At 41.0% G+C, this 12,512-nt stretch overlaps 1 protein-coding gene across 2 annotated transcripts in view; it reads right to left on the bottom strand.

Moving 5' to 3' along the window:
• FREM1 (FRAS1 related extracellular matrix 1) overlaps positions 1-12,512 on the bottom strand; it is a 76,838-nt gene that overhangs the window by 28,076 nt on the left and 36,250 nt on the right. Inside the window, exons 19-25 of one of the 2 annotated variants that reach the window (XM_072860295.1) lie at positions 12,233-12,418; positions 11,068-11,264; positions 10,019-10,247; positions 8,257-8,401; positions 4,818-4,959; positions 3,220-3,415; positions 2,193-2,457 (exon numbers count right to left, since the gene is read on the bottom strand). In XM_072860295.1, coding sequence (XP_072716396.1) covers positions 2,193-2,457; positions 3,220-3,415; positions 4,818-4,959; positions 8,257-8,401; positions 10,019-10,247; positions 11,068-11,264; positions 12,233-12,418 — 1,360 coding nt within the window. Of the gene's footprint in view, positions 1-2,192; positions 2,458-3,219; positions 3,416-4,817; positions 4,960-8,256; positions 8,402-10,018; positions 10,248-11,067; positions 11,265-12,232; positions 12,419-12,512 lie in introns of those variants that run through there. The other variant, XM_072860296.1, reaches the window with a different exon arrangement.

Genomic DNA, 12,512 nt, shown 5'->3' on the forward strand with positions numbered 1-12,512 from the left:
CAGCCAATATTCTCCTCACTCTGATGAAATTTAGGGGACAACTTTCAGGCACAGTTAGGAGGACATGTTGCATGGTTTGATTTCACCATTACCAACATTTCATGCTTTCTGCAGTTTGATGGCAACAGAGTTGGCTGTAGGACCTAGCATCTGTCATGGCATTTAAAAGATAAAAATGGAATCATAAATAGTGCCAGCTTATTACAAAATTGAGCCAGCCAAAATGGAGGACATTAGCATGTTCTTTTAGTATCCTGCTGCCAGCATCTGATGTCAGGTTGCTAATCACTTGAAGTCATCTGTCCAAACAAGCACTGCCAAATCTTTCTTCCAGGCCAGCAGCACCAAACAATACAGGCAAATTTATGTCTGAAGGAAGTACTTCAATGGAAAGTAAAAATCTGATCAGTTAATCCCCCCAGCTATAATTACCCATATAATTAATGTAACCATTCCTTGTTTAAATAATAATAATATTCTGCCACAATATTTATGTCTACACAAAACCAAATTCTTTTCCAAATGATAACATCAAGGAACATCAATTATTGTGATTAAAATACTTACTGAATACCAATATTTATTAAAGCATACTTTTGCAAGGCTGACTTTCTAGTTTGGTTCTTAGCCATTGGCCTAAACAGAAGACATTGGGTTTATCCACATGCAGTTTCCCTAGAATTGTTTGGTCTGCTTTCATTAGCGTGGCATAGAAGTCATACTGATGCAAGCCACTCCTACACTGCCCAATCTAGGGTTGGCATGACTGCAACCTTACTTGTCTAAGCTAATTGTATGGCCATAGTGTTTCACAATCAAGAAACATAAAGCCAGAGAATATTTGTTCACTTTTTCTGTTATGACTACAAGTGGATCAGACAAATCTGCTAACTAGAATTTCCACCACATTGAATTTAATGGAAGGGATAGTTTAAAATGTTTCAGCTGAGGAAAGTCCCAAAATTACTTTTGGCTTAACTCTAGATAATGTTGCCTGAGCTGCCCAGGTGTCATAGGGAGGTTTATTTGATGTCTCCATGCCCCACTTCCTTGACTTCCCTGCAAAAAAGCTTTCCAACTGGATGACACATCATGTCCTTGAATCTTCATCATGCATCATGGTAAATGCCATTCAGATCAGGAATCTATTCATAAGAGAGAGTAAAAAGGAGTCTTTTCCAAATTGCAACTCTTAGGAGCTAAATCCTTCGTTTTTCTTAGTCACAAATGAAAAAACAATAAACTTTTCTTTTTGTGTGGAAAATTTGAATTTTACAGAAAGTCCATTTTCTGTCAAAAACTGTTTTCAGAAGAAATTGCCAATACTAGCAAGAAGTTAGCATTCTTCCTTTAGAAACATTGTCCTTATTTCTGAGCTTTTTTTCCCCCTGAATTTGCTCTCTTTTACAAAATTGTCCCCAAGACTTTGAGCAACAATACATCTATTCTGTCTTTACCTGATGATAACTCATCACATCATGCCACTCTGCAAGCAAGGGAGGTTCATTTAAGAAGAAAATAAGGAAATATTCACTTTAGGAGTGCACCTAGTCTAAGCTGGTCTAAGGGGAAGGTTCAGAACCAGGTGAAAGTAAACTTAAATATCACTAAGCTGCTGAACTGGGCCTATAGATAACCAGGTTTACCCAAAAAATCCAATTGTCTACATGAATTTCTGAGCTATTGTGGTGTCAGAATAGATAAGTGGACTGGTTTTCAATATGTTCAAGAACTCCTTGTGGATTCAAAAAGCCTAGAACTGAATGAATATGATAAATAAGAATAGACAAGAAAGCAGTTATTTAATACCTGAATGGACCAGTTTTACCACATCCAGCTGTAGCAAGAAACCAAAGGAAGATTCCACAAAGCATGTTTGTCCTTCTCCCCCACTTAAATCTTAACAGCTGTGTATGTTTGGGTGCTGTAATAATACTGAAGCTAGTATCATTGAGTGAATGTGGCTCTGGCTACAGTTTCAGCATCAATTAGAAAATGCATTTATTACCAAAGCAGTCACAACTATGTGTATTATAGTAGAAATATCTTTGCTACATAAATATTCAGAATTCCCACAGAGCTTCCACCTCTTTTTAATAATTTGGTTTGGGTTTTTTTTGTTTGTGTTGTGTTTTTTTTAAAATACCCAAGAAATCCAAGGGGGAAAGTTTGGGGGTGGGGTTATGCCTTACCTGAATGTATCTTCAGGAACAACTGCCTTTGTGTTGTGAACATAGCAGACTATCTGTCTTGCTACATCCATTTGACTGAAGCTCGTAATGGGTATGCCAGGATAGCCAACATACTCTATTTGTCCATACTGGAGTGGGGAGGTTATCACATAGAGGAGCTCCTCTGGCTTGTCAGTACCATCCAGTGCAAGGAGGACATCAGTTGTAATGCAGCCCCGATCCCCTTTTGGCACTCTAAGAGGTTTTATGAAAACAGCAATGTCTCCTGCAGGATACACAAAACACCACTAAAATAGTCATACTGAATCGTAAGTTGATCTCTTATGCATTATTTAGCCACATGCAAGCCATCACCAGTAGAAAAATCATAGGACTGTAGGATCATAGGGAAATTCAGGCTGGAAAGGACTTCAGGATGTCTCTAGTCCAACCTTCTGCTCAAAGCAGGGTCAGCCATGAGATGAGCCATAACCAGGTTGCTCAGGGCTTTATCCCATCGGGGCTTGAAAACTGCCAAGGATGAAGAAGCACAACCCCTCTGAACCCTTGTTCCAATCTTAGCGGTGTCAGGTTAACTTGGTCTAATTTAGGCTTCTAATAGGGATGCAATAAAGCAAGAGAGACCATAAGACTAGAGCATAAACCTGGAAGACAGAGTTGTTTTGAACAGTGTTTTGCCTACCTTATTACATTCTTGCCATTTTTCTGTGCTTTGATTTAGTCAGACATAAAGCTAGTTTCAGAAGGATATTTTCAACTCTATTTGAAAAGTAGCTGGGAGTCCTGGGAGGCAAGGTGCAAAACATTGCCTTAGGCAGAGCCTTTTCAAATCCCAGGACCACTTCTTCACCAGCAGGAACATCATGGCTCTGGCCAGCAGTGAAATCCAAGCAGACAGACTTTGGGGATCTGCAGGGAGACTTGCCAAGGGCCTATATAGTGCTCAGGCAAGGATCAGGACATGTACTCAGATCATCTTTGTTTCAGAAACAGGCACTGTAAAACGTCAAGTCTGGCAAATCTTTACCCTTTTCCATGTCCTTGATATTTATGTAGAAGTCCACAGGTGGGGATCTGTTGTACCCATCCCACAGATAAAATGTAAAGCTGTCTTGATTCTTGGACCCTATGGCTCCTGTATGGACATATCTCACAAGGTTCATATCCAGTTCTTCCTGAGTGAACTTCATTCCAGTTTGGAGAGTTATCCAGCCTTGGCCTACCTAGAAAGAATAAACATCCTTCATTAAACAGTCTCCCATGCATCCTCCCCAGCTAATTGTGTTTCTTTGCAGTTATGCAGACTGTTAGTGGCAGCTACCTGGCTTCCCTTCTAAGCTATAGACTCTTTCCTCATAGTACGTTTTGAAGGGCAGTAAACAGCTGGAGTTGTTCCCAAGCAGCTATAAGGCTGGAGAAGATACAGTGATCATGAATAAAATGGAGTAAATGGAGTTTAGCCACTTTACTCCAGGAAATACATTTCTGCACACTTCTCAATGAGACACCAACAAGATGAAAATGAAATGGTTCCTGACCCAGCTTATGTTTTCTATTTCTTAATTTCACAAAGCTGCTCTTGGTTCTATCTGAAACCATACCTAAAGGGGTATCAGAAATGAACCTATGGGGAACTTCAGGGAAGCACAGAAATTTAGAGCTCCAGAGGTCCTCTGATGGAAAAATGTGAATTGCCCAATAAGATTTCCTGACTTTCTGAAGATAGCATAGTACCCTATATTGGACTGATCTCTGTATTTGACATTTAGCCTGCAGTAACAGTGTCACTAACTTTGGAGCAAAGTTTATCAAGGACAAGCAAGAGAGCTCAAATAAATACACACGGGTACCCTATATGTTCAAACTGTCAGACTCCAGCCAGTAGTTGTCTCTCACCCAAGTGTGTGGGACCCCTTTAATTCACAAATCTCACGTGATCCACCGATTCTTGCAGGGATCCAGCATCAAAATACTTTCCAGGCTCACAGGTCTTAGAAACGGATTTTTTTCTATTATATATGCATGCAATTAAAAAGAGGCATTTTTTCGGTCTTTGTTGCTGTGGCTTATCTTTGGTCAATAGATGGTCATCTCTCCTTCCATTTCTAATCTTATTTTCTGCCTTTCCTCTTGCTATAGCCTTTCCATCTTCTTCCTTTTTTTCCCTTCCTTCCCCCCATACTTTTCTTCTAACTCATGATTTATTACTCACTCTTTCACACATATCTCCCTCCATTTTTTCTGAACCCTGAAGTAACTGAACTAATGGCTTACTTGTCACTTTTTTTGATCAAGGACTTCCCCCCCACCCCCTCCCATCTTTGATACTTGGTTTTCCCCCTCCGTGGGCTGATTCTCCCAGCATCTCTCTCCATTATCACCTCAGATGATCTGCCATGCTTTTCACCCTCCCTCTCCTCCTGCTGAGGATCTGGCCTTTAGTGTCAAAGCCTCTGGGACAGCACCATTGTTTGGTTCAAACACTCTTTCCGCAATCAGACTGGCCACAGCCGCCTACTTCAAAACATGACAGACGTTTAGGAGAAAAGGAAGATGAACTTCATTCTACCCTAAAAAGAGACAGTTCTTTGCATGCCTGCTTTTTGTTGAAGTACAAAGACTAACCTTGAGCTGAAGCTGACCGTTTTCTGGAAGTCTTTCAAATAAGTAGTAAATTTGCTCCCTGGGGGTATCTTTATCTTCCGCCGACAGAACAGCACTAGAAATGATTCGAGTTTCACCCATATTCACTTCTATATCATTCTTCCTGCAAAAATTAAAAGTAATGTATTGATGCAATAAAAGAAAAGTAACCTTTCTGACACATAATGTCTCTGCCAGGAATATGGATTACCCAGATGCTGACAGAAATGACAACTGTAGAAAGAATGGAAGGAGGGTGCCTATTTCAGTTCAAAATAGAAAAAAAGCAAACAGGGTAGACCAGCTTCTCCTTACAATGGTGAAAAGCAACAAAGGAGATACCTACAACAACCTGGGATTTACCACGTCTGTCTTCTTCCCCTGGGCCCTATTCCACTTACCTTCATACAATTTATAAGAGGACAATGTAAACAAATAGGCTGTATTATATGTTACTGCTACTATACACCATAGCCATACTGCCTCTAATGAACTGATTGTTCATTAGAGAAAAGACTGTCTTTCAAATTACTAGTCTGTCACTGCTCGCCTTAATTTTTAAGACCTAATTGGCTTATTCTCTATGCTCCCCAGTGCAGAACTTTCCTGGGGTTTTGATTCAGAAAAGTAGGTTAAGGCCACCTGTTCCTTTGCAGAAATGGCCATCACTAGCCACAAATAAAATTCGAGGCAGCTCTGGGGAAAAAAATCCCACCTAGTTTGAAATTCATGCAAAGTCTTGCTCCAGGGTGATTCTCAGATTGTGTCTCCTCTGTTCCCGCTCTTAGCTAGTAACCATCCTCCAGTTTGCCTCTGCACACCCTGCTTTATCATTTTGTGGTTATCTGTCTTACATTTTCGAAATGTAGCACACAAACAGTATTATTAGACTATACAAAAGTTTCAAGGAGTTTGGAGAGGATTCAGCATATTCAGTCACCCCAGGAATGGGATCTGCTTAAGCTAATCTGCCATGGGGCCACAGAGCAGGTTGGAAAAGGACAGACTCCTTAGGCATTTGGGCAGCTAAGCTCTGGCTGGACACAACTAAGCATGTGCAAGCCATGCTATTTCAAAGGCCAAATGCAGATAGATTTTTACAAGAATTGCTAAAGACACATTCTTCATACAACAGCCCTTTCCTTTGCCAAGCTGCAAGTGCCTGCTCCAAAGCAGAGTGACAACTGAGATTTCCAAAGAAGTTGTCACAATTATTTAGTAATTTTGGAAAATACATTTATTATTCTCAGAAAGAGTGGAGATTTTTTTTCCTGAAGTTTCGTATTCAAACTGATATGGATATGAGGCATAGAAATTTCATGTTTGGCAAAATAAGAAGCAAAGAAAATGGAGTCATATGACAAAGTATATCAAGTCATATTAATGAAAGATCAAGCAACCTTAATGATTTGCTCATACCAGCAATACACATGCTGGGACTATGCAAACAGAAAGACCAGGTGTCTGACCCAAAGACTGTATGAGCCAGGAAGAGAAGATTCAAACAAAAAAATAAGTGAAGATAAACATGTTTAGCTACACCGTGAATGCTGTCTAATCCCAACTCATTTTTGTGCATAGCAGTTAGTTTGTTAAGTCCTTCTAGCACCCACATGTCTCATCTTGAGAAGAAGCTTTCAAGGGGAATGTGTGAGGGCCTTACATTCCCCAAGGGCACTCCTTGCTACAGAATGCAATCCAAGAGGTGACAGATTGAGTTTTTGGCAATGACTGTGAATAAGAGCCACTGTCTGCCAGCCAAAAACATCCCATCCCAGATTCTTCAGTCTGTTGACCATAGCTAAGGGAGATGACAGATGAAACTCCCTGGGGTGAAAAGGTGCCCCCAGATCAAAAGGTGAGAAAAAGCTTACAGGTATTGTTAAATGTTCACCTGTAAAAGACTGCAGTGGCATAAGGGAGCTCCTACCCCACAGCAAAGATGCGGTGACTGAATGTGGCAGCTAAACCACTTCAATGCCAAACTGAACATGTTTCCTTAAAGCATGACTGCTTAACCGCTGGCGCGTACTGCATCTCAGTGGAAGAGTAACAGGCAAGAAGCAGTAACTTCTTATAATGAAATAGCTATTTTGCAAGTAGATGGCTCACTATGTGCTACTGTTCACCAGAAGAATGGCAAATGGTGAGATCTAACATGGCCAAACAAGGCAGCAACAGTTTCTGGATCCAGCTGGGCAAAGCTAAAAATGCTTGACTTCTTGCACTCCGTCATCTTCCTTCAGAGAGAAGGGGTGGAAAATGACATATCAATCTTTACCATGTGAGGAACAAATAGGCAATTATCAGTAATTATCAGTACATGATATGAATACATAAACTATACCCTTTATTCTAACTAGAAATGGACTTGCTGTCTTGTTAGCATTATGTGGTCCTTGGTAATCTTTCAACTATAAAACTAACCTTTGTTAATGCAGAAAGCTCTACATGGTAAACAAAACATTCAAAATTATCTGCAATAAGAAACGTAGGTCTGATCTGAAGGTAGGCCAAATATCCTGAGGGGTCAGAAATAGCCACTTTAGTGGCAGCCTGCTTACCAGGCTGCGAGATATTTCCGAAATGCAAACTTTAGAGGTTCGGAGCTATACCCCCGAAGTCTTCGGGCCCCCAGCTCCCCATCTGCCTGTCTGGGGCTGGAAAGCAGCCAGGAGGACAGAGGTCCTGATGCTCTGTGGCAGGCCATCAGCTAAAAAATGAGGATCCCAAGGGATGAGCTCCTTGTTAAAATGTCCAGGAAGTTCAGCTCTCTCGCAGCCAGCTGCCTATCTGCAAATGGTCTGCCAGGCAATTTCTGACCATATCTAATTCATTTATGACTGCTAGTTTTGAACTGTAAGGGAAGTTAGCGTGTACCTTTTCAGAAGCTGAAGTATGGCTGAGCAATGGAGTTTTGTAGTAGAAAAGAAGAGAATCATTAAGCTGAAAGGCTTTCCCCCATGAGGCAAGGAGGCATCAACTTTGCAGATTTTCTCATGCCAAAATCCAGAGCTGCTTTCAGAGAGGTGTTTTAGACAGGCAGTTGCCCCAGGGAAGGGGAAAGCAAAGTAACTGCTGTCCATACCATGATGGTCAGTGGCCAGCAGAGGTGTGAAAAGATCAGGGCTCTCTAGCAAACATCTTGAAGTAAGTTGTGAAAGACAAAACAAGCATGTTCCCCCCATTTTTTTTTCTATTCGTTTAATATTGAGCAACGTTAAAGCATGCCCTTCTTTCACTAAAAATATTTTAGTTAAACAGTCTGATAGAGACCCACATGGAAACATCTGTGTTGACGTTAGTCTGTGATTAGTTATGACATCCTCTCCCCATCGGTCACTGATTTGCTGTTTTGATCACTTTTGAATCATTTTGTCTAAACTCATCCCTCTGTCAGAGACAGGAACATGTGGCTTACTTGCTCAGCACTGGTTTCTCATCATTAACTGGAATGACCTTTACTGAAATGGTTCTGAGGACTTTATGTTTCCCATCTGAGAGCTGGATTTTAAAGCTGTCAGTGAGGTTTTCCGAATTGTCATGCATGTACATCAGCTTCATTCCTATGCAGGGGGTGGGAGGAAGAAAAAGAAGAGAGAGAGAGAGGGAGAGAGAGAGAAATTGAAAGAACAAATAAATCTGACTCCTGCAAAATCTCTGACATCATTTCACTCTGCTTCCATCGCCCTTCTTCCATCTCCCCTCCCCCTACGCCCTGGTCACAGCAAGCTTGTTTCAGCTACCAGAAGATGAGCTTGGTGAGCCACTGCTGTTCATTAATCTAACAACATACTATTGACCCACAGACACCAGACCTAAGTAAGGAGTGACTCCCTTCACGAAAGGGTCTCTGTCAGTCTGAAAAAGGCACATTTCTTCTCCTCTCCTCATTCCAATTCATTTTAACAGGGACCATAGAAAGGGTGAGACTATCAGGCAACAGTCTTCTGTGCCTTAAATAATCCTCAGGGAGCTTCAAACAAACTTGAGAAGGACAGCTGGCCTTGTGGCTATGACCATGGACAATTGGATCTGGGCTGGAGGTGGCTCAGTCACCATTGTGGGCAGGAAAAGAGAAAAGCCAAGCAATTGGAAGAGAGTCAAAAACAGGACTTGGGAAGGCTGAGGAATTTGGGATGGGGACATGATATTTCTGAAGGTTCACATTAGACAGGCAGAGTGAAGAAAAATCTTTCCTTGGGTTTTGAGGGCTGAACTGCAACCTGAGTGGCAGGACTGAATTCATACCCCTCTTTATATTAATAGATCCCATATTTCACTAAATGGCCACAGCCTGCAAGAATCCATCATATTCTTGGCAGCATTAAATACACTTTTTGATTACATGTACTTGAAAGAGCTTTGCTGCTTCAAAGCAGGCTAACTGATCATGCTAAGCTATAGAGCCCCAGTTCATACCTTTATCATTAGGTGTATGAAGGTATGATGAAGGTACATATTGCAGCCTTTCAGTATAAAAAGGAGGCTTATAGGAAAGATGGAGAGAGACTTTTTACCAATGCCTGTAGTGACAGGACAAGGGGCAAGGATGTTAAACTGAAAGAGGGTAGGTTTAGATTGGACATAAGGAAAAAATGTTTTACAATAAGGGTTGTGAGACACTGGAACAGGTTGCCCAGAGAAGCTGTGGATGCCCCATCCCTGGAAGTGTTCAAGGTCAGGTTGGACAGGGCTTTGAGCAACCTGACGTAGTTAAAGATATCGCTGTCCATGGCAGGGAGGTTGGACTACATGATCCTTGAAGGTCTGTTCCAACCCAAACCATTCTATGATTCTGTGATCATTTAGAACAAGATTTAACCCCATGATCAGTTAATGTGTTTTTAAATCAGTGTCTCTGTCTCTGTTCTAGGTGCTGTCAAACATTTTGAAATCTGTTTGCTGATATGTTACAATATTCCCTTTATTTTTCCAGGACAGATGGCCTCCCTAGCCATATTGCTACCCTTCTGACATGTAGGCCTCTCAGGATGATTTTATTGACAGTTCCTAAAATCAATAGACAACATTAGCATTAAATAGGTTAACTTCTTTTCCTAAACATTGTCTTGGAAATACACATAAGGCAAGTGAATAAATAAGGGGTGAAGGTTTCTTACTGTGCCCCCTTGCCTCATTAAAGGAATGAAAGACCAATGTCAGAAATATGCTGCACCTACCATTCTTCAGTAGCTCCATGGAAAAGTCATGAACAAGCAACCCATGGCTGTGGTGGTCATGGTTGATTAACTGTTTATAATGTAGAATATCATTGCCATGAACTCCATTAATAAGGAACCCATACCAGGGTCTCTGTACAATCCCAAATACCAAATGGTCTTGAGGCACATCCAGATCAACTGCGTTGATAACAGAGGGATCCAGCTCTGTCATCTCCCCCTCATGAACCTGAACATGAAAGAAAAAAATGTCCAATTCTTTTACATAAAAAGAAATTACAGAATTTTAGCATGGTTTCCTAAGTAGGGTATTTGTGTGTGTGTGTGTGTCTGTCTCTCTGTTTCCTCCACCCTTTTCCCAGTAGCTTTTGAACCAGCTACTGATTTCAACCAGGTTAAGAGCCATAGAGTAGTAAATGGTTACAGTGATGAAAAGAGAAGGTGAGATAAGGAGTTCGTATCTGCCTCAATTAATAGAAAAGCTGTTAGGTAGTAAACTTCATATTAAGTGCTAGGGAATGCACAGAGGAGAAAGCCTTTAAACACATAAATACATATATATAAATATGGATGCATAGAAATTTATACACATAGATGCACTTTTTATTTTACAGTAAGATAAGCTTACACTGCCCTAGCATGGTGGTCACAGAATTATTATTTATATTAAAAGCAGTATTCAGAGAGGGGAAAGGCTATGCCAGGAACATAAAAAAACTCTACAAAAAATTATAAAAGCTCTTAAGAAACCAGAAGAAGCATAAAGATCCTTCTGCTTTCTAGATGAGTTATTTGTTTAAAGATTTGAGCCTTTTTTTTACTTAACTGCAAGTTACCAAACAGAGCTGTGCACTGCTCCAGTCCCACTGAAGTTCTGTCTTACAGGGTTACATGGGATTTAACTGTGCTGTTTCCTGAACTAGGCTGAACTACACAAAGTAAGGGAAAGATGCAGAGGAAGGGGTATCAGAACAATGTTCTTATTTATATTAAAGAGTGTTTTCTGGTATAAAAGAATTCTATGGCAGGCATTTTGATTCTTTCCTTACGGTAATATTCCTTGCTATGAATTCTGGGACTTCATCATTGGTTGGGTTGATCAGCACGAAAAATGGAGTCTCTGCTGAGCGATGCAGCCCATCAGTGACATAAAGTACAAAGTGGTCTGCTGTTGGCTCCATTCGCATGTGCCTGGCTTGTACATAGTTTATGTTCAGGGCTTTCAGGTGCTTCAGCTGAAATGAAGCTAGAGATTTTAAAGAGATCATGAGTTAGCACAATCTTTTCCTGCCTTCTGGTCTTACATATCATTAAAAAATCTGAAACTATGTCTTTCTTCAAAGAACAAATAACTTGGATTTTATAAGTTCTAAGCCATTTTTTGGCTGAAAGAGTTACACTACACATGTTACCGCAGGACACATGCCCTTCCCCTGAAACAAAAACACATCCCTCTGCTTCTTGTGGGACTGTGCAACTTCATACTTCTCAGTTCAGTCTGCAGAACTAAGCCCAAATAAAAAAACCCAAATAACAGGTAGGAAAAGATCTGAGGTCTAAGTAATTACATTGATTGTTATTTGACTGACAAGCCAGGAAAATGGGGACTAAAAGGCTCAACGATTCTGGGTGTCCAGCTGGAGACACTGGTAAAAGCTGGTAGCATTACAGAGCATGCCACAATCTGTTCTGCTGAGGAGGAAACTGCCTTACAATGTTTGAAAACTGCCTTACAATGTTTGAAGGTGGACAAGGGAAGAGACCCAAGTCAACCACCATCTCTATCACTTTTGTAACTTTGCCTAGGAAACTAACATGGGACTCAGGCTTTTCAAATTCTCAGCTACAGCATTTAATTGGCAGAAGTACAGGTGAAGGGAAGCGCGGGAGCCTTGCATGGGAGAGTGAAGGGGAAGGCAGAGAGAGCAGATTAATGTCTCATATTGCCACTTCTAATGGATTGCAGCTGGAATGCATAAAACAAGGATTGGCTTGTTTACTTCAAGTGCCAATTCTTCACATTTGCAGAGCTGCAGTCTCCCTTTGAACTCCTCCCACACAGTCCCACTGCTCTTCATTTGCCAGCACCTGCCTTCCTCAGTAAGCCCATATTAATGCACACACCTGCAGCTACTTCACCAGAGCCCATCTCACAGCCCTCCACAAGCCCTCTGTATTTCATCTGCTTGATTACCATATGTCATTAAGACTTACCTATGCTTATACCAGTGTTGCTCTTCTCAAACCCAGGAGAAGGCAGTATATTTTCAATGTAACCAAACTGGGGAGGAGAAACCAAGACAAACTCTAAGTCATCTGCAGTGGTGTCAGGGTCAGTGGCAAACAAATGGTTGGTGGTAAGGGCTGCTGAGGAGCCCTCCTCCACCACAAACCTTGCACCTGCACACAAACAATATAAGTGTTATTGCTTATTTAGCTCATTTTACTGTTGTTTTTGTTAACAAGAATTGAAATAATAACTAAGGGAATAATA

This window comes from Ciconia boyciana, chromosome 4, assembly GCF_034638445.1.
Source record: "Ciconia boyciana chromosome 4, ASM3463844v1, whole genome shotgun sequence".
Lineage (NCBI taxonomy): Eukaryota > Metazoa > Chordata > Aves > Ciconiiformes > Ciconiidae > Ciconia > Ciconia boyciana.